Below are 22,532 nucleotides of genomic sequence, written 5' to 3'. Positions count from 1 at the left end.
GTGTGTGTGTGTGTGTGTGTGTGTGTGTGTGTGTGTGTGTGTGTGTGTGTGTGTGTGTGTGTGTCTAAGCGTGCTGTACATGTCAATCTGCACGCATGCTGTGTGGTTGGATGCGATAGATGCATGCGTGTTGACGCGTCCCGACACGTTGCCCTGGGTGCAGTTTGGATGTCATGCTGTGCCCTCCCAGGGTCTGTCTGAGGTGTGTGTGTGTGTGTGTGTGTGTCACAGAATGACGACTGGTACAGTCAACACACAATGACAGTTGGATATTAACAAACCTCCAGAGGGGGAAAGGGAGGCGGAAGAAGGAGCAAAATTTAGAACAAAGGCTTAATGATGTACATAAACCAGAAGCATAAAGCACCAATCTATTTTACTCTACCTCCATAAAAAGTAGAAAAAAATGGGAGATGTCGTAATGACGGCTATGATCTTGACCAGTTCGTTCCAGTACCACATGCAAAGAAGGTAAAAGGAGCAAGTTACTGCAGTCTTTTCCTGCAGGTTTAAAAAATAAAATAAAATACATTCCCATGTGAAAGTAAGAAAATGTTCTGTGGTCAACATTTGGACTTACTAAAATTGTAATTTTCAATGTAGTTTATTGGGATGTAATATGGTACACTTACAAAAACATTCACGGAAGTAAACGGTGCATAATATTTAACCGTTTGGGATTTTTTATGGGTGAATTACATCGGTCTTTAACCTCCCAGGGTACGAACACATCTACAGAACGCCGTACGCAACGAGTCGACTCCGTTAAACAGACGCTCCCTTTCACCGCTTGCGACGTTTTCCAGATTGTGGGTATTTGGTGCTCAGGGTAGGCTGAATAAACCACTCCATTTACAAGCTCGTCTCTTCAGCCTTCATACGGCCAGATAAACGCATTCATTAGAGCGAAAAGATTACCTTTAAAGGAAGAGAGACCTTGACAACGAGCTGGGATGAATTCAAATAGTCTATGAGTTCTCCCTCCTCCCCTCGCTTAGCAGCAGAAGCGGCCGGGGTTTATTTGGATAGTAAAAAAAAAAAAAAAAAATCTTGTAAGGCAAAGACCTAATTGAATTGCTTTGGATGGTAAGAGGAGCTCAATACCCCTTAACAGGTTTGAGGGAGGATGAAGGGAAGGTGGGGAAGGGCATGAGAAGAAGAGGCACAGGAAGTGAGCTTGGTGGTGGAGGGGAGATGACAGGGTGGAGAATAATCGAGATGGACAGATAAGGAGGGAGGGAGGGAGGAAGGGAAAGAAAATAAAGAGAGGGGGGTTGGGCTGGAACAATAAAAATATATGCCAGAATGGAAGAGAGATCGAAAAAGGAAAAAACAGAAAAAGCGTGGAGAGCGACTAATTCACTTATCAGCATGTGCATCTTGCTGTCTTCAGGGGGAGGTAATGAGCTCACTCCTGTGCATAACGACACCATGTGAGTAAGCGATCGGTCACTAACGCCGCTGACTAATTGTCACTTTCTCATAAGCAGCGGTGGCCTCGGCGCCGGCAGGTTCCTCCGGCGCGTCGCGAGTTGCCCACGGGCCTTCTGGCATCCGCATTTCCTTTACTTTAAAACAAACTCAACAAACGCCACGCCAGCACACGACGTCTGGGCTTATACGCTCTCTCTCACACACACACACACACCACCACCGCCTGTGGCATTAAGGTCATCCTGCCACATCTAATAAACTCTCAACAAGGACTCAGTCGACAGTGGCATGGTGTCCACTTTGCTCTGCTTAGGCGGCATCTGTCCTAAGCCTGATTTGCAACGCGTCTGTCGGACGTCTCGCGAAGCAAAGCGCAATCTGCGACTTCTTACGACTCCCTCCCRTTTCTTGGAGTTTGGTCCGACTGAAGCACTTAAATATCAAGTTGAGTTATATTTTTTTTTTTCTCCAAGCTCATCTACCAGTGTTCACAAACATGGTCTCTGTTGGTGGAAGAAAACAAAGGGTCTTACCAGGATTCTGTCCTCTGACTTGCCGCCTCTCGTCTCCTGCTTGATGGCTCGCACAAACTTAACGGGCTGTTTGTCCAAAACCTTCTTGATGTTCTCTGGGAAAAAATTTGAAAGAGGAAAAACAAAAAAACAAAAAAGAGAGAGAGGGAGAATATGAAATAAATAGTGATCTAACAGATTAACTTAGAAGACAGCTAAAGGTKTTTTTACAAAGAAAATTTATACAATATAAATATACAGCCGGGGCTGAAGAATTAGTGTAAAAGCTCGMATAAGTAAGCACCATATTTACTGATAATCAATATTGACTGAAGTCAAAACGCTGCTTGCCAAAATATTGCTGTTTTCTTCTTTTCTGCTCCCGGATGGGTCCTTACCCAGTGGTTTCCCCACATGCAGCGTAGAAACATTGAAAGTTACTTCAACCACAGAAACAGTGACAGTTTTCCCATTCATAAATAATAATTATTTTTGTAATGAGTGATTAGAGTCGTTCKGTTCCAGGACTGTTCAGAATCAGTCCCATAGTTTTGATGTTAGCCTGCATCATCTATTCCAAAACCTGTTTTCATGCATGCTCAGTGTCATTGTCTCGTCAGAAATCCCAGCAGAGACAAAGTTTTAGCCATCCTACTGAAACCGTCAAGCCCAGAAGACAGGAAAACAGTTGGCATTTTGAGTAGCAACCCAAGAACCATTAACACTCGAACCTCTAATGAACTGGAAGCTGCTGGTACACCAGTGTTACWGTCAACATGGACCAAGAAAGTGTGAACCGGGAGAGAAGCCCATACTCCCAAACCTTTGAGTTTGACAGTGATTGACAGCTGCTGACAGCCAAAAAGTCTCCTACACAAAGGTTTTATTGTAAGAGGAGCAGAGGCGCTGCCAGGAATCTTGGGCCCTATGACAAAACATTTTATTGGGCCCCCCCTTTTGCACCTGCTGTTACAATTTCTTGAGTCTATCTGAACCATCAAAAGCGTCACAATTTTAAAGGCARGTAACTGCCTTGCTTTCTTTGGTCCAATACTGATAGTAGCACAATATTTACTGCTTGTGAATTTTACGTGCAACAGTCCGCAAACAATGTGCAAATAGGTTGCTTAAATTTTTTTAAATTAGTTTTAGATTACTGAAAGATCTCTCCCCACCAGCAACAGTCACAGGCCATGTGCAAAATATACATGAAGCAATCCAGATTTCTCAAAAAATGCTATGTAGTTGCATTTTATTCAAGCTGCAGTATACAACTTTCATTAAAAATATATACTTTTTCTGTGTCATGACAATTTGTTATGAGACAGATAATCTGAGAGAAAAGCAATCTCCTCTACCCCTGAGATACTATTGCTGGCTAAAGATTGTGATTTACTGCAAAACCCACCTCCTGTTCTGATTGGTTGTTTCTGGGGCGAAGGGAGAAGAAAGAGGAATTGATCATTTCTCCGACTGTCACGACAGCTTTAACAAATATGTACTTTTGTCTTTTCTTCATAAAAGTTGCATACTGCAGCCTTAATTTCACTTATGAGAGGGCAGGTCATGAGGGACATGGGAATAGATTTAAATGCAARTTTAGGTAAAACTGTGTTGACTGGCTCCAGTACAGACAGAAGGCTGTTTTGTCRTTATCATTTTATAAAGATTGTTTGAGTTTCAGTAATATATTGTTTTTGTTGTGTAATTGTAAAAAGAGCAGAGAGAGAGAAATCCCTATAGATTCCCTGGAATGATGCTAACTAGCTTGTCAGTGTTGTTCACCTTTTTCATTGGGGGCAGGGGTTAAAGGTTATGCTGATATCAGGGACTACAGCTGCTGCTGCTGACTGACTCTCCTGTTGTTAAGTGTGGTAAAAAGTACAGGTACAAGTTAAATATATGACTATCTTGGTATGTTATTCCTTAATTCATTAAATGCTAGTAAAATGGAGGCAAACTGCGTTGATATTCTCACAGACTACTCACCTCTTTGGGAGAAAAACTGGGTTACAAATGGACACTCTCGTCTTTTTTTCTCTCGCTTTCTTTTTTTTTCTTTTTTTTTTTGAAAACCGGACTTTATAATGTTTCTTGGCAGCATAGAAACTTTCGCAGTTGTTCCATCTTCTACTGAGTGCAGCGCGTCACCGTCAAGCGCGCCAAGCAGGAACGAACCATTTAACGCAGATCCAGGGGGGTGTTYAGGGCAAATTTGAATGTGTGCTTTTTGRTCTGGGAGAGGTAACATTAAATTTTTACTGCTAAAAACAATTTATAAAATATATGATTAATTTTGTAATTGACACTACCCCATTTGTTTTCTATTTCCGTGAAGAAGAAAAAAATATGTTGTGGAGGCCCCCTGTCGGTCAGGGGCCCTTGGAATTGTCCTAACTTTTGCCCCTGAAGAGGAGATATATGTGCAGCCATTTTACAAAATCAGCAGAATGTTCAGGGGTCAATGTGAGATTTCCAAACCAAAGAACATCAACATGTCTGTGGCTGTATCATGCTCTTAAGCACAAATAGCTCATTATTTTTTGCAACTAGTTCACTTGATGAACTGGATAGGACAGTGAATAAAAATGACTACTGGAAATTCTTCAATTTCACTTCAAGTTAACATGATGATTAAAACTTTTAGATGTTCCAGCAGGTTAACGATCTTGAAAAAACAAGTTAAAACGGTAAAGCAGGCCAACATTAACCATCTGGAGAGGCCTTCTCATAGCTGCTCCAACTTTAGTCAGTAACTCAGTGAGAATACTTCAAAAACATATTTAAGTGAACTTCACTAATTCTGCTGGGAAGACTAGTTAAATATACAAAATTGCACCACAAGTAAAAAGGAAAAAAAAAAGTGAATGTTGAAATTGAACTTCAAGTGAYCTTAATGTGTCTTAGGAAAAATTCACACTAAATTTAAGCTTCCAAAATKTTGTTTCTACAATTCACTGAATCTGTTGTGCAACCATTCCGCACTGGAAAAAAAAAGTTCAATTTAATCATRGAAAGCACACAGTGATTTACATTTATGCAAATATATGAAAAACTGCAGAAAACTACAAAGTAGCATCTTGAGCTGCTACAGCAACAGTAGCAGCTCAAGATGTTATGAACAGAAGAACAGAGGCGCTCCTGTTGTAATGGGGTTTATATATTTAAAGTGAAAACCACAGTAACGATTGTAGCAATACTTTGCTAGAAGGACGGTTGTTATTCTCAATATTCTGTTAGTTTTCTGCTAAACTTAAATCCCTGAAAGTGACTGGGGGAAAAAAAAGGCCAATTTCCCATGTGAATTCAGATCCCACCTTTCACTCCGACCCCAATTTAGTTATTTAAATTGATACGAACCTTTTAAAGCTAAATGCTGACAAAGAAGTACAACTTAATATGGTTAATTCACTGCCAATATAACACGAGAATTATGACTTCTATATCAGCACACATGCAATTTCAGCACATTGGGTCTTCACCTCTAAGTGAAATATTTGTAAATCATATTCTGAGCTTCGGCGTTAACAGCTCTCGAACATGATCAACTGCGCTTTCCCCATTAACAATGATTTGCTAGAAAAGGGAAATAAGATTTAACAAAATATAAAAAGGCATTTTGTGCATGCCATGATAATCACCATGTAAAAATGTGCTTTATGTTGGGGTTGAATAACTGAACAAGGACCAGCCAGAGAGTGTAATATACAATAATTTCTTATTGTTAATACGGATTGCTCATTTAAAGACAGCCATACAGGAGACGTACAGTCAGAGACAAAGAGCTTGCGAGAACAGCCACATGGAAAACTAACAATTAGTTCAAGAAAGAACTGAATGAACTGCTTCACTGCAGTGGATCGGTTTCAGAGCTACAGCGCCTTTTCAAAAGTATTCTTACCTCCAATYTTCCGCATTTTGTTACGTTGCAACCGTAAACCTCTGAGTTTTATTTGGATGGAGTTTATGTGCCAAAAATAGTGCGTGATTGTGAAATGGAGGAAAAATACATTGTTTTCACACATTTATTTTGGCTTATAGTTGCGATCGTCCCTCTTAAGCCACAACKTTGTAAAACCACCAGCTGCCAGGTTTCAGAAGTGTCTAAGTTTCTGCTTTATCTCCTTTGCAAAGTAGCTCCAGCTCAGCCAGACTGGATACAGGGTGTCTTTGAACATCAGTTTTCCTAATTGGATTTAGATTTTAACTTTGATTAGATCATTCTAACATGTCTATGCTTTGATCTAAATCATTATTTTCTAGTTCTCTGTGTTAAAAAGGTTGCTCTGATAGAAAGAGGACCTGCACCCCTGTCTCAAGTCCTTAGCAGACTCTGTTTTGTTCTTTTCTACCAGAATTGCCCAGTAATTAGCTTGATCCATCACTTAGCATTTTGTATTTTTCAACAAAAAGTCCAATTTTGGTCTCATTTGGCCAGAGAGCCTTCGTTCACGTTTGCTATATCCTCTGCATGGATTGTGTGAATTGTGATTGTATGTCTCTCTTTCAACAATGACTTTTTTTCTGGCCACTCTTTGAAAAGAGAAAGAAACATTTGTGGAGTGACGAACCAGTCCTGCCAAAAGATTCCTCCACCTGATCAATGGATCTCAAGAGCTGCTCCGAAACAATMGCTACTGTGATTAATGCTCTGTTCCTTCCTCTTGAGTTCAAGYGGATGGCCATGTCTTGGTAGTAGATTTGTAGAGAGCTGTCAACAGATTCCTGGCTCTGGTCTCTCTCGGGTTAAAGTTACCAAAGGATTCTCGTCTGCTTTGCTCTCCTTGCCCAGTCTGTCGATTGTAGGTTGAAAGTTATGTCGTTGGTAGGTTTGGAAGTGTACCACGCTATTGATTTTCAAATTTATTGAACAAAGAACAGTGAGATGTTCCAAGCATTGACTACTGTTTTTATGACCCAACCTTGCTGTAAACTTCTTCATCGTTTTCTGTCGAGTTCCTTGGTGTTCAGAACTTTTTTTTTTTACACCAAAACTGCACAACAGTTTTCATTTAAGATAACACTTTCATATGTAAATATGTTTAACCCAAAACTCCTCAACTGGTATAGCTTTGGTTTCACCTAGTTCAAATTCACTATAGTTATAATATTTTGCTGCATTTTAGGCAGAAAGCTATTTTATTTTCATATTTGATGCATTTCTTATACATAAAAAAAGGCTTACGTGTTTAAATGAAAAATCTACAAAATCCAAAAACCTGTATTAGATTAATCATCAGAATAATCGATAATTAATCGATCAGTTACACCGCTAGTTTACTATTGCTGTTTACTTACATTGATGCCATATTCTAATAAGGAGACTTGATGCCCCTGATTTCATTTTGGGGTATCAGGTTAAGGGGGCCCAACAGAAATGCTTGTCACAGTTTTCCATTCTTGTTTTTTGTAAAAACAAAAATTGAAAACCACRTGTAATTTTCTTTCCACCTCACAGTCATGCACGTCTTTATTTGATACTACATGGTGCTGTGCTGCTTAATAAGGTTCACAGCTGCAAAGTGGCAAGACATGAGAAAAGTAAGTCTGAGTTCTTTTAAAAAGCCAATGCACAACCTGCGAGAGAGTTACACCACGTCAAGCTGATCGACCCTCCTGTAACTCACTGAGACGCGCTCGAGGCTTCCTCCACTTACATTCAATTTCCAGTGTTGAGCCACAACACGTTCCGCTATTACACAAACATAATGTCAACCTACATCTTCTGTCGGCAAACACGCGCGCATGCCAACAAGCTGCGAGATATACCCGYGGCCCACATCCCAACCGAGYCCGCCACTCGAAATGAGCACTCATGGAGCTCAGCAGATGGAGATGCAGCGAGTCGTGCTGTGTCACGACACTCCATTGTGTCAAATTCTCCCAGACTTCTCCCACCAGATTGCAATTCTCCCCCGTCCGGCAGCGGCGGTGGAAGTTGGCTGTCACGCCTGATCGAGCAGCGGCAGATGCGGGGAGGATGAGGCGGGGCGGGCGCAGGGAACTCGCTGGTGGGTTGAAGGAGGGATCAGCTGAAGGCAAACATGGAGTTATTGGCATTAAGGCTGGGTAAGACCCAATCACTTAAACCATTTAACTTACTATGCGGCGCCCCGTGGCCTGCCCAGGTGACCTCAGCTTCTGCTCACGAAGGTGTAAAGAGGGACATTAAGAGGAGGAAGGATAGAAGCAAAAACAGAGACTCCCCTGCTCACTTAATCTCTGTATGTTTGAAAAATTAATGTGCACTTCAAAAATGAATGTCGCAGGGCGAAAAAAAAATACTAGCCACTTGTGTTATTTGCTTATATTTATATACATTATATTTCAAATGAATATGATATTTAATAGTCATTGAATTCTAAAATTAGCTACTTGTTAGATACCAAATACCAATATAAAGACAAAAAGTTGGTTTGCGTAATTTAAGGCTCAAATATTTACATGAATTGCTGAGGAAATCTTTCAACTTACTAAAATAAAAAATAAAAAAACTCTCATAAGACTTGGAATTACGAACGATTCTGTGTGGGAGCAAGATTTGTGGTTTGCCTCCAACATTAGCTAGCTTAGTGACAAAGCTAACACTAAGATCAAGTTCGCTAAAAGGTGAGTTTTTGAAACCCTAAAGCAGCAGCTGGTCATTAATGGTACATTTTAACTGTGGTTGTCAAGGCAAAAGTTGGAAGTGCACCTCTTAGAATAAATTTGAACAATCTAATCCTAATTCAGTAGTACTTAAAGTCTTGCATAGCAATTAGCAATGCCAAAAATGCTARAGTCAAACATGCTAGCAAGTCAAGTTTAATAACCCTGAGGCAGTTCGTGCTGATGATGGAACCTGAGTTGCATGTTGAATAAATCTTTTAACTTACTAATACTTAAAAACATTCATAAGTATTGAAATTAAGAACAATCCTACGCCAGAGCATTGCGGTTCGCCTGTGATGTTAGCTGGTTTAGTGACTGAGCTAACGTCCAACTTGCTAACAAGTTGAATTTTGCAACCCTGAATCAGTAGTAGTCTGTTAAGAATGACACATTTCAATGGGAAAGGTGTACATTTCATCTCTTAGAATAAATGTAAGCATTTATTGCTAACTCAGTAACATTTTAAGTCATACACATCTTAGCGATACCAAAAATGCTAAACTTTCCTCAAAAGAAAGRCAGCTTAAATTTCTTTCAAGGGCTATACATGATGTCTGGCTCTAGGAATCAGTTAGTAAGAATGAAAACTAGTTCTTTGGATTTTAAGGATGCTGGCCTGTACAAGACAAGCTTTCTTCCCCTCTGTGAAGCTCCATTCGTACTCTGACCGTATTCCATGATGAATCCAAATAGCATAATGCTTCCACCACCATGTTTTGCCAGGACAGTGTGATTATTGTTAGTGTTGGTTTTCCATCAAACACAGCAATTTGTATAAGCCAAAAAGGCATCCCCACATCATGATGCTGTCACCCACACTGTCTTTTGAATGCAAAGCTAACTTTCGTCTCGGCCTCATCTGACCCGATAACCTTCCTCTGAATGCAACCTGGTTTTTTTTTTTTATTGTTTTTTTGTTTGTTTGTTTGTTTTTTTGTCAAATCCACAAAGTCTTTCTACAATTTTCAACAGTTTTCTCAGAAGCTTTATCTCCACCCCCTTCTCCACCTTGCCCTCCTCTGGCAGGTGAGTGTTAATGAACCAAATGCCGCCTGGTGCTTAGACAGAAGGGGCTTGACAAAGTTGACCTGGTAAACAGCGGGACTTAACTCRCCGCATCAGGATAATCAACAGTGAGAGACGCGCCTTCTCCGACATCCCATCGTCCAGACATGTTGATGCGCTTTGTGGGCTGCACTGTCCGAGAACTCGCAGTGTAACACACACACACACACACACGCACGCACACACACACGCACCTCCACCATCACCCTCCCCAGTGCATGCTGCTACAGCCTTCTGCACGCAAACAGCTCCCAGTCACATCCCAGCTCCCACGCACACAYACACGCACACACAGAAGAGAGAGAAGGAGGAAGAAATTCATAATGCATCCATAAAGCGCAGCGAGCTCACTCTTAAAGCCTTAAAAATTACTCGGAAAATAAACTGGACCCAGCGAGCGCTTCCAGTTACAAGGCAGGTTTAGTTTTATGGACAGATGAGCGCCAGAAGTGAGCATCCACGCACAGAGATCGATAGGACCACAGTTCACGCAAGCAAACGTGACAGTTTTTTTTGTTTTTTTTTTTGTTAGTTTGTTTTGCGCTTCCAGCGACCGCATGTGGCGTTAAACTCGTTTTAAATCAAATTCAGAGAGAGTGTGTGTGTGTGGGGGGGGRAGCATCCAGTGATCTGTCCCCCTGCGCACCCTCCTCGTTCGTTTCWAAAACACGTCTCGACCCCACTCTGCTCCTGCTAAACTTACCTGTGATTTCCCTGCTCACGCTGACAAAGCCGGCAGCCGAGCTCTCCTTTGAGGCCATGGTGCGCCGCGCCGCGCCGCGCYGCGGTCCGTCCAGCCCTTCCGGCCGCTTCTCCGTCCTCTCTCAGACGCCCAGTCGCTGACAGGCGCTGCCCACTTCTCTGACGCTCCCGTCTCCCCCGATCCTGAAAATATCCGGGTTCCAGCAGGGGCCCCTCGGCGTGGCAAAAGTCCGTAAAGTAAGCCGCGGAGCGCTGGCTGCCGCGGTGCGCACTAGCAATCTCCACTTCGGCACTCAGGAAAAAAGGAAAGAGGGAGAGAGAGAGGGAGGAAGAGAGAGAGGGACCCAGGCACACAGAGGAGAGAAAGGGAGACTGATCACGATAAGGTGGTGGATGCCTGTTTTTTTGTTGTTGTTTTTGTTTTGTTTTGTTTTGAAAATGTAAAAGAGTTCTGGGGCCAAATTCTGCAGGGCCAAAAACATRTGGCTCCCATCCGGTGGCTGCGACAACAAAAGTTAGGGGAAATGGAAGAAAGGGTCTTAATATGCAGCTGCATAGAAAATTGTTAAAAAGTTAATTTAGTCTACATTATATTTAAAGAGTCAAATTTACATATTAAATAGACCATTTACACACAGATTAATCATGAATGTCCTCAAAGAGCCGCTTGTGGCAGAATGCATCGATTAAATGACCCTTTAAGAAACTTAAAATGTTATAGTTTTCTCTGCGTTCGATTAGTACATATTTATTTTCAACATCTATTCACAACGATGTAATTTGGTCCAATACAAATATTTGACTGATACAATATTACAACTGATCTGATATTAAAGTTCAATGTCTGTCGCCCTCCAGACTGTAGAGGGAGACATAACTTATGTGTGTGGCAGCTGTGATTTATAGTCATGTTCCTTAGAAACTTTGCATTTTAAAACAAAAAGAAAGTTTTTATTACACAAATCTCAACCTGAAACTACAGACTCACACAGTGTCCAGTATTTTCTTTTTTTGGGGATGAAAAACCACCAATTAACGGTTGTGTCTCATCTGCCGCTCGACGATACATCACAAATGACCAATGGGGACCAGACACCAGTCAATCATCTTCTCAAACTCTTTAAAACTAGTTTTGTTTTTGTCCCCTTCCTCATGACAGTTCTGCTGCTTTTGGCTGTTCTGCAGGAACGTGCCATAAGCGTGAGCTGAGGAAAGAATGAAATACTCTAAACCTAGATGGCGGCGCTCGCTTTTGACGTGATTAAAAACACAGAGTATCTCCACCTGCAGACGAAACTGCTCCCTGCATCACACTCTGCTGCTGTTGGGAACTTAAAGCTGGACCCAAAAGCAGATTGGACTGCATGACTCTCCGCTCTTCCTCCAGACTCTGGGACTTTGATTTCCAAATGAAATCACAATTAAACACAATCTTAATCTATGATTTGCACTTTAAATTAGAAAAAAAAAGTGTGTAAAATCACTGCAATGAACCTACAGAAATAAAAATTACTTTTAAATTGATTACTTTAAATCAGTGTCGTGAATTGTGTGGTTGAAGCAGGAACAAATTGCAGAGAGCAAAAAATTAAGACTACAACAAACTTACAGTAAGGACATAGACTGAGGGCAGGGTAGGAGGCAGGGCCATGCAGAGGCCACTAAAGGGGCAGGTGCTCAGAAACAAAAAAAGGGCCCATCTTACCGCATTCTGGGCAGAATATTAACAAAGTTAATATTAACAAATTAACTCAGCTTTCAGAGTTTAATAAACAATGATTAATTACAAAAATGTGACATATACAATCAAAGCTAAGGAGAATCTCTAGATCATACAACTATGCATATGTAAGATATTTTATTAGTAATTTCTTTCTGCAGGTTTATTTTGTTATAGGAAAGTATTGCAATATTCAAACCCGCAATTTAGCAAGATATGTAAATCAGAGCTGGACCACCAGACATATTTTGTCTTTACAGAATTACACAATTAAAAATATAAACAAGGGCCCAATGCAACCTTTTAATGTACTGTAATCTATAAAACCAAGAACTGCCTGTTTGCTGCAGTGGAGATGCAGATGGTCCATTCAGGAAAGCAGAGCTGCATCAAACCTTAACGTGGAACTGCAGAAAAACGAAAAAAACAAAAGCAAAAATTGAATTGTTAATGCATGTCACCATGAGAAAAGCATACTGAGTTCTGCTTAAAAAAAACTTTTTAAAAAATTTAAATCACACATTTTTGACTCATGAAGTTAACTTTCTTTTTTCCAAAACAAACTTATTTGCGCTTGTCAGAAATCTTTTCTTGGTATTCTAAGTTTTTGTTTGTGAATCAAAGTTTTGCTTGTGATTCTCACATGACGTCTTGTGCAGGGCCTAAAATCACAACAAAATATTTCTGCTGTGTGCAAATAAATGCTTATGTTTGGTAAAAATTTGTTAATTAAAAAAAAAGTATTTTAAACAAAACTTTTTTTTAAAGGAATCATTACATTTCCAAAAGTTTTGATTACAATTTTATTTTACTTAACTGAGGTAAGTTTTTTTTTTTTTTGCATTGAATAATTGGGAAACAAATTTAACTTCATACTCTGCGAACCAGACCCTAAACTTAAAGTCTGGGTTGAGTTTTTTTCCCCTTCATTAATGTCACTTTCATTACATTCATTATATCTATCATGGTAATTCAGGGTGAGTTATTTTTTATTCTAAATGAATATCCTTGTTGAACTTTTATTTAAGTGTTATTCTCCTTCAAGATACATTTACCTAACGCCAGAATAAATGAAATGTACATTATGCAGCAAAGGAAAGTAGAAGATCAGACATATATCCATTATGGAGATGATCGGTGTTGGACGGGTGATGTGCCCCTATTGCATAAGCGATACTGAAGAATGACTGATATCATTAGATACAGGTGAGAAGCTTTTTAGTTATCTAGCTTTGCTAGCAAAGTCATTAGCTAGCAGCTAGCTAATAGCACAACAACAACAGCCTAATGTCTGTATGATAAAAATAGTGAATCGATAGATAAGAACAGTTTTTCCTCACCTGGCAGTCTCCTCCTCTCAGTAGTTCTTCAGAGAAAGGCAGACGCAGAGGCCTGTCAGTGTCTGTTGTATTTCATTACCTCTCTGCTTAAACCGCGACTCCGAGCTGAAGCAGAAACGATACTTCAACGTTTTCCGTCATCTGACAAGTAGCAAGTCTACTCCACTTTATTCACCAAAAAAATTTTTTTTTTATAATTCACCAAAAACTGTTCTGTAATCTGGAACGTTTGCTAGTTGAGGTCCGCAGTTAGCCGCCTTATCTCGCTGCGCGAGAGGCAATTGCGTCATGCGTCACGGGCAAAAGGTCAAAGGTAACAAGGTGACCAGAGGGCTTAATATGTTGTACAAAAAAGAAACAAAAAAGCAAATAATTTTAATACATGTTTTTATGTGTCAGAAGAGGGCTTAGGAAATAATAATACCAAAAAAAAAAATTGACCAAAAGGGCACTTGGGGTCAAGGAACAAAAAGGACAGATGCTCAAGCACCACCAGCTCCCCCCTCTGCACGTGCCTGGTAGGAGGAAAAACCCAGTGAATAATGAAACCTGGGAGTTTAAATGTAGACGAGATGTGATCAGCGACATGAGAACAGGTGAGTCTAATCAGGGGACTGGTGAACAGCTGTGAGAGAGCAATGAATAGAGGAAACTGAGTGAATGAAACTAATAAGTATGACACGCAGAAAGCCGAACTAGACACAAGATCATCTGCAAGTCAAAAAGAGAAAAGAGCCCAACAATAACAAGAGAGAATAAAACAAACTTTATGGAAGAGAACAAGAAACAGGTAAGAAACTGACAAAGAAATGAAACAATAGTGAGCAACACGGGCATAAATACATCTAGGAAAAGAAACGCAAAAAGGAAAACAGAAGCACACCTATCGATCATGACAACTTCAGCCGTCAGATGTATTTCTGGGTCCAAACACATCAATCAGGTTTTTGAATTCTCCCATCAGCGTTCAGGCATTCAGCTCGCCAGAGGCCAGAAACACTCGAATCATTTGACAGAGCCAAAAAAAGTTTGTTTTGTTTTTCTTTGAAAGAAAACCGAAACATTAAATACCCGTGGATCATGACAATTAGTGTCATTGTCATGCTTAGGCTTCAACAGAGAGCCAAACACTTCAACTTAGAGATCCAGACTCAGTCACTTTTTACTGGTCTGTTTAAGCGAGTAAAACCATTTTTGCCATTTTAGAGTCACTTCGGTCGACTCCTGGAAACGTTCGCAGCTGTCCCGTGTTTTCTCTATTTGACGATGATGTGTGAAGTTCCAAAGTCTTAGAAACATTTTGTTTCCCTGTCCAGAACAATATCAGTCACTTTGTTTCACGTCTGTGATGAGATCAGGACATGATGTCTTTGTGATTAAAGGCACTGTCTTATTTTCTCAGAAAGGTTTATGTGGAGTAGCTACAAGTAGTAAGTATCCTGCCCAAAGTAAATAACAGAGGGACTGCCATTTGAAGAGTCATGAAGGAATTCTCATAAGACACACACAAAAAAAGCAGGGTCATTTTGCTCTTCAGGGCTCAAAGTGTTTCTGGTCAAAAGAGACTTTGTTGGTTCACTCTATACATTTGTCAGCCATCTCAAACTAAATCCATCATTGCCAGAAACATGAGAAAATCTTTTGTCATCATTGTGAATTGTTCATCGTGGCAACTCACAACAACGTGTTGAGTAGTCTGAGAAAGCAAAAGTTAACCAAGCACTTTCTGACGTTTCCTGGAAACATTAAGCACCGTCACTGCTGCTGTGACTCATGTCCTATTGTCTTTTTTTTTTTCCTCCAGCAATGAACGCCTCTACGGCTGTTCCTGAGTCAAAATCTCATAACAACAGTGGAGCAACTTGCTCCTCGTTACATCCGTGTCTGTCGGATGCTCCTGGTGACAGGTGAAGCTCGCAAAGCGTGACAAAAGTTAGCATCAACATGTTACATCAAGCTCCCGCGGCGTGACGTGTTCAAGACCTTCACGATATGTGAAGTCCCACGGTGTGCGCTGGGCTTTTACTCAAACTGACGAATTAACTCTTCAGCCTGTCACTGAGTTCTGCAGGAGCCCGCTAATGACCCACTCTTTCAATTCAGGTGTGTCGGAGCAGGAAATGATCTACAACAGAAAGGACACCGGCAGTCAAAGACTAAAATAGCCAATCCTAGAAAAATCCAGCTGAGAGCGGGGGGCTGTTCGACGAGTTTCCACCATCAATCTGTCGTCGCGGGCTCAAAACTTTGCTAGCAGCCATTTTTGAGACGAAAGACTTTTTTTGTTGTGTCGCTAATTTTCGAAGGCGGCTTCTTCATCCACAAATGTGGGCTGACCGTCCATCTGTTTTACCTGCTTAATTCTTCCAGGGTTTCTGGTGGCTGTTGTGTGACTCCTATTTTTTCCATTCCTGTTCTGTCCAGTGATGTCTCTTGCATACAAACTGGTTTTTAATTCAGATTTTTTTGTGTGTGTGCCTTTTTTTATGTTTTGGGCAGTCAAAGGAAGGGCACTGTCAGAAAACTAATACATGGGGAAAAAAATGCAAACTCTAGAAGGATCTCAGATGTTTGAAGTTCAAAAGCAGGACCATATTAGCAACTGCACCGCTATGAGCAAACAAACTAAAAAACAAAGATATTCCCTGAAGGAGCCAGATTGTGAAGAATAAGACCTATTTGGTACAAATACAGAATGTCTTGCATAGTTGAATTACTTAGTGGAAAGCTTAGAGGTTGAATTATGTTCTTAAAATGACTAAAATTTACTCCCAGGTTAGAACATGTAGAAACTTATCAATAACAACTTATGGAAATGCATATAAGATTTGTCAGTAAATAGATTTAAGTCATAGTGCTGAAAAAATAAAGACCAATCTCCACATGTGCGTAGCAAAAATAAAAAAAGTTAAATGAAAGAGAAAATCGCCAGAACATCTACAAAATTGGAGTAGGCAAAAGAGAATCCAAACTAAAATTGAAAAAGATGAAAAAAAACAAAAAAAGAATTCAACTACATTCAATAAGCCAAAAAAAAGAGAGAAAACTTTTCATCTATCTGAAGAAGCATGACCCCCAATCAAAAGGCCTTTCTTTTTTACACATCACTGTGGAAGGCTAATTTGCAGCCTTGATAAATGTGTTTTCAGACTTATTTTCCTGTAATAATACGAGGACAAAAAGCAAAACGGAGCCATACATCAAACTGTTTTCACTCTGAGGCCTTCTCCTCGCGGCCGTGATGGGATTTGCGGCGGCGCGTCGGGAGGCCAGGTTGGAGCTCAGGCTGAATGTAACGCTGATATATGATTCATCCACTCGTCTGAATGGCTGCTACTTGTCAATGTCGGCGCTTGTGCAACACAGTTCAGACGTTTTTATCAGCGGCAGCCGGAATTAGACGGCGCCGTTTAACTCCTTTAGTGCCAATACATCACTTTCTAATATGACAGATCTGTTCAGGAGGACGCAAACAAATGAGCTGCAGCAGGTGCGGCTGTCTCCGGATTTCCAAAATAAGAAAAATATTGCCCCCTAGCCCCTCCAGGGCTCCTGAGTTGTTCCACAAAAGTAAGGGGGTTGGGGGAGACGAGGAGAGGGGTTTCCACATCCTCGCCTCATAACGTATGAGAAATCTTTGTGTTTGCATCTCGCCGAGAGTTGGTGCTGATGAAAGGAGAGCCAGAGGGGGGGCATTATGGCAGAATGAAAACCGGGGTGGGGGCGTTGAAAGAGAAAGGCAACGCGTACGAGGCTTGAATAAGAGGTTTATAGTCTGGGGGGGCTGCAACCGTCTCCAGGTTTCATCGGGTTAAAACTTCATCTCTGTTCAAAGGTGCGCTTGAAAGGAGCTGCCATTATTTATTCATCAGCGCTGCATCTCATGGATACGCAGGAGTCGGGACTCTCAGTTACTTTTCCGTCCACTGTATGCATATGAGTCTGCAAGCACGAGCCTGAATGAAAGGATTCACATGGGGTGTTTCTGAGGGAGCGACGTGTTCACGGCTGACCAAGAAGAAGATGATGTTCATTGATGTGCTTTTGTTTTTACTGCAGATAATTGTTCTCTCTTCGGCACTGCATCACAGCTCATAAAGACTCACGGAGAGAAGGAAAGAGAGCCGGCTGATTTGAGAAGCAGGATTATTTAAAAATCACTCCTCACTTCTGTGACTCCGTCTGTAGGTTGGTTGTGTTGCAGCGCCCCCACTGGGTCGGCCTGCCTGTTACAAGAACAATAACTCACCTGCAGGGTAAATGGCACAGGGAATGTGGTTCAGTGCTGTAGCATTCACTGTGCTAGCATTCACAAACTGCATTCAAGATGTTACATGAGATGCTTTAATACATCTGACTGCTATAGGCGGGGGTGTGCACTCTCCATCTGAACACTGGGTGAAGAAGAAAAAAGAAGAAAAAAAGAAATAAATCTAAAGTTGTGTTATGCTGCCCTCGTCTGGATGGAAACATGTAGGCATCCTGTAATGTTTTGAAAAGGCAGGATCTACGTCATCATACGGCATCGTAGCAAGCAGGAGTTTAAGTAGCAAGTCATCAATATGCAAAGTGGAGATGAAAAGAAGCCAAAAGGAACTGGTTGCGCGGACCAGATGTACTGGTGGCTACTATTTTGAATGCTTCTTGAATAAGTAACATACCGCTTTTCCACTTCAAATTTAAAACTAAATGAACTTTGAGACTGTTTTAAAGTGGCGCATAATTGTGGGGTGAAACAAATCATTTATGGTTCTCAAATGCTGTGTCGAAGCTTTGTTAAGACCATATTTTGCCCATTCCTTCCGAACACAATTGCTTCAGTAAGTGAATCAGGACGGAACATAACTATGGAACCTGATACGTGTTTGGACTGTTCCTTTAGATTACTACCCCCATTWTAGGCRTCTYAAGAATGGACAATAAGCTATAGGTCTGTGACTTTTTATCTACAATCCTTGAGGAAATAGTTGCTAACAAAGTGTGTGAGCATTTAAATAGTAACAACCTGTTAGAAGAGTTGGTCAGGTTTCAGAGCTCATCATAGCACTTGTGAAAGTTGCAAATAATATTATCTTGGCCTCAGATAATGGACTTGTGGAGTACCACAGGGTTCTGTGCTCAGATCAGTTCTTTTTGCCACGTATGTTTCTACTTGGAACAAAAAAATAAAAAAATAAAATCAAACCACGAGAAAAATTTCCACTGTATGCCTGTTTGTACTCAGCTATATAAATCCATAAATCCTGATGAATCCAATCCATTAGGAAGATTACAGACAAGTCTTGAGGACGTAAAAGTCTGGATGGTCCCTAAACTTTCTGCTTTTAAATTCTTTTTTTTTTTTAACCAGAACCTCTGAAAAAGAAAGCGTTTAGTCACTTGATCTGGATGATACTAAATAGGCCTCTGGTAATGAAGTAAAGAACCTCAGTTTAATTTTTGGCCAAATTAAACAAGCTCTTAGTTCCCTTCATCTCTGAAGCTAATGGCTAAAACAGTGACGCTTGCCCAGTCTCTGCCTCTCCCACTCAGGCTGCCGGAGCTTAAACTGACCACTTTCCTTCACTCCCTTCATCTACTTCTCACCAGGTAGCATTATTTGCTGTTTTTATACCGTTGAGTTTATGTTTCAGGTAAGAAGTCTACCTGCTGCACTGACTAACTCTGCAATCTCTGCACCTGAAAGAGCGTGTTGCTATGACGGACGATTGCGTAGCATCATGGAGTACAGTAAGCATCAATCTGAGCATGCATGTGTGACAATGGAAGATTTTATTTTTAAGTGGCTCGTTCTTCTTTCCACTCATAAAAAGGTCAGAGTTGGAAAGTATCTGACTATTAAGTGTCTTTGGACACTTAATTTTTTGTGTCCAAAGAGGGATTGAAGCTCTTTGTGGTTTTTAATGCATGTTACTGCATTTTTTCCATTTGAATTTGTGTGACTTTCTATAATTTCATTGCCCAGTTTTTCCTGAGCATAAAGGAATACATTTTATTTCTAAAAAAAACAAAACAACTAAAAACCACTAGGTTGCAGTCAACAGATTCTCCCACATAAGCTGTGGCTTCTCCACCACGGGCCTCTTGGGTGTTTTCTTTGATTAGTGTTTTCTTTGTGCTGCCTGGCAGTTTATTGCGCTACGACGTGTTGGTCACACCTCAAGTGTGTGTGGTTGCCAAAGAAAACACGTRGGGATAGGAACAACATCGCAAGATGTTATAATTAACGCGTCTCATTAGAGGAGTTGCAATATTTGTCAGGATTASTCTTCATTACACAGCGGAGCGGGAATCTTGTCTACGAAATGGTTTTCTTCAAACTCCCTGCATGGCGAAATCAAACAGAAAAGCCTTAGCAAGTGAACATAGTTTATCGTAGCAGTCATATAAAAAGTGCAGCCTAAAACACAATTAAGAAACATGAACTTATTCGAAGAGGAGCCTGAAATGGCAAGAGCCTGATGAGCTAATTTGGGAAAGGCTGGGGTGAAGGGAAAATTGCCATGTCACCGGATGAATAAAGACCTACAGCTTTGGTTCATCAAGCAGCCCACGCTGTCCATTAGAGCAGCTGAACCGGAGGAATAAGGTAGCTTTAAATGAACCGGCTTATAAATGAAACACAGCGAGTTTCATATAAAGGCTGCTGCATTTTTCTCTAGCCTAACTAACATTTTTAGCAGATGCGCTGCACAGTTTGTCCTCTACATCTAGGGCCTCCCGGGGGCATACGTTTTCCTCGGCCTTTCGCTGCGTCCACCCCGCTCCGGAAAGCTGAATCATAAGCGGCCGGTTGCTAAATGAGCCCGCATGCAGATCAGGAGCAAGTGTGAAACAGCTGGCTACACACAGGCAGCTCGACTGCCTTTGCGTGTTCAGCTTCCCCACCAGAGGCTATACACTCCACTTTGGCTGGATTCCCGCTGTTACAACACTCCACTTCCTCTTATTCATCTTTTTCTTACAAGTTTGCCTCAAGAGAGAGAGAGARAAAAAAAGCATTGGGCAGTAAGTCTGTGAATTATTTGAAGTAACACGGGCGGGTGGTGGGGATGGGGGGTGAGGGGGGGGATCACTTTTAATACCGGAGAGTGGATAACAGCGTGAGCCGGACTCCTCGGCTTTCCATTTCATGGCTCCACTGATCTGTTAATGTCACACATCGAAGGCCTGAAAAGAGCACTGATTGGACACTAAAGCCTGAAGGGCTTCCCTGTCCTTTCTCAGACATCGACGACGACTTGGATACGAAGATAACTGCTGAGATTTGACATCGCCCCGCGATGAGACCTTCACTTGAATAGGTTTCAGTCACACCGTTTACTGAAACTATWTTTTTTTTCTTTTGAGTTTGATGTGGAGAAAGTCAGCTGCAAAATGTGAATATGTAGTTTTTCAGTTTAGAGCTCCTCTGACCTGCAAGCCGGAACATTTTTGGCGAATTTCRAAAAGTTAAGACAAAAAAATCCTGAATGATACAATCAATAAATGCCAACAATTGGCATCAATAATGCCAATTATAATCCATCATTGGCAWTACGGTGTTGGAAACCGATATTTAAACCGTACAKAAAATTGAGCTGATTTCCGTTTTTTTGTAGATAAAGTGTGTGTCAGCTGGATGAAGAAACCTCAGGATTTTAAGGAGCATTACGTTATTTTATTGTATTGGGACTTCATTTTTGGTGAGTTCTCAARCATTTTGACCAAAACAAAAGGAAAAATTTGAAAAATATGAGGTCCGTTGGAATTCTGGTTCTCAACTCTAATCTGTCCAAATGTCACTTGATGATGATCGTGATGATGACGACACTGGTGGCAGTAGCAGCAATGGTGCAATCAATCAAACATTTTAAAATAACTTCCGTTTGCTCATAATTTGTGAATAAAGTTGTTCAAATATCATATACTGTAAATAAGAGGGCTAAATATTTTTGCATCACTGATAAATTCACAGAATACATGTAACCGAATACGTACTGGAAGCTGCTCATGAGCGATGCGATATCCCATTCACCACCGTTCACCTAAACGCATCACATTTTCGTCATGCCYTTTGACCCAGWCTTATATTGAGCCGGGTTCTGGTTCTGCTGGAGGTTTCTTCCTGTTAAAGGGGGAGTTTTTCCTCTCCTCTGTTACCAACATGCTCTGTATGAGAAATTGCTGTAAAGTCAACAACAAGACAAGCCATCGCCTACCGTTTCTGCGTCCAGGAGGAGCGAATGCTGCAAGTCACCGACTCGATGCAATCTGCTGGGTTTCCTTAGGAACTTTTTAAACTGCTTTGAATAATTAAATTTGGCCTAACAGTCGTGTTTGATAACAAGTGTCATTTGGAGTGAAATTATTTTTATGCAAAGTCCCTGGAGATGGCATTTGTTATGAATTAGCTTTATATAAAAACAGGAAAGACCATGATGGACACAGAAAGAGAACAAGTGGACAGAGCAATTATTCAGCATGTGCTCCAAAAGGTGAACACAGAAACTGTCCATCTCTCTGGTTCTGCTGTTTTATTTTATACTTCCACAGGAGGGCAATATGGCTTACCTTTGAGGCTCATTTGATTTCATTGCATTTTTGCATTCAAGATGCAAAAATAATACTAAAAATAAAGGTTAAACTAGCAATAGGCTCTCAAAAAGAATTGTAACATAATTGTAAAATTTTTTTTTTTTAATGCATTTTTTGTAGTTTTTGCAGTGTCGACAGAAAAAAAAAAAGATTGACATGAGAAAAAAAAGAAAAACCTCAAAAGACATCTGTATGATCTACGGCCAGTGGTTTGTTATTACTATTAATGTTTTAATTTATTTTAATGGAAATAAATCAATCTTGTATTCAGCTAAATTTCTACTTTACTGGTTTTGTCCCGATCATTTGCTCATTTCTGCCCCTGAATTTGCGAATTTAGTCATCTTCCTCAATCATCAATTTATCTTTGTGACCTCCCTCCCACATATTGTGAAGAACGACAACAAGAAGACACTCAATATCACAGATTACTGACACTTTAGACAGCAATTTGTAAATGGCAGTGGCAGGATCACGCTKTGAGGATGTTTTTCCTCAACAGGGACAAGGATGCTGGTTGGAAATTAAAGG

General features: G+C 40.7%; 1 protein-coding gene across 3 annotated transcripts in view; it reads right to left on the bottom strand.

Moving 5' to 3' along the window:
- Positions 1–10,682, bottom strand: part of carmil3 (capping protein regulator and myosin 1 linker 3) — a 110,301-nt gene extending 99,619 nt beyond the window's left edge. For all 3 annotated transcript variants that reach the window (XM_008432998.2, XM_017310136.1, XM_017310137.1), the window contains exons 1-2: positions 10,366–10,682; positions 1,968–2,062 (exon numbers count right to left, since the gene is read on the bottom strand). In XM_008432998.2, coding sequence (XP_008431220.1) covers positions 1,968–2,062; positions 10,366–10,423 — 153 coding nt within the window. In that variant the 5' untranslated portion in view covers positions 10,424–10,682. The remainder of the gene's footprint in view (positions 1–1,967; positions 2,063–10,365) is intronic.
- Positions 10,683–22,532: the final 11,850 nt, after the last annotated feature.

Source organism: Poecilia reticulata, linkage group LG17 (genome assembly GCF_000633615.1).
Source record: "Poecilia reticulata strain Guanapo linkage group LG17, Guppy_female_1.0+MT, whole genome shotgun sequence".
Lineage (NCBI taxonomy): Eukaryota > Metazoa > Chordata > Actinopteri > Cyprinodontiformes > Poeciliidae > Poecilia > Poecilia reticulata.
This window is presented reverse-complemented; position numbering and strand designations above follow the sequence as displayed.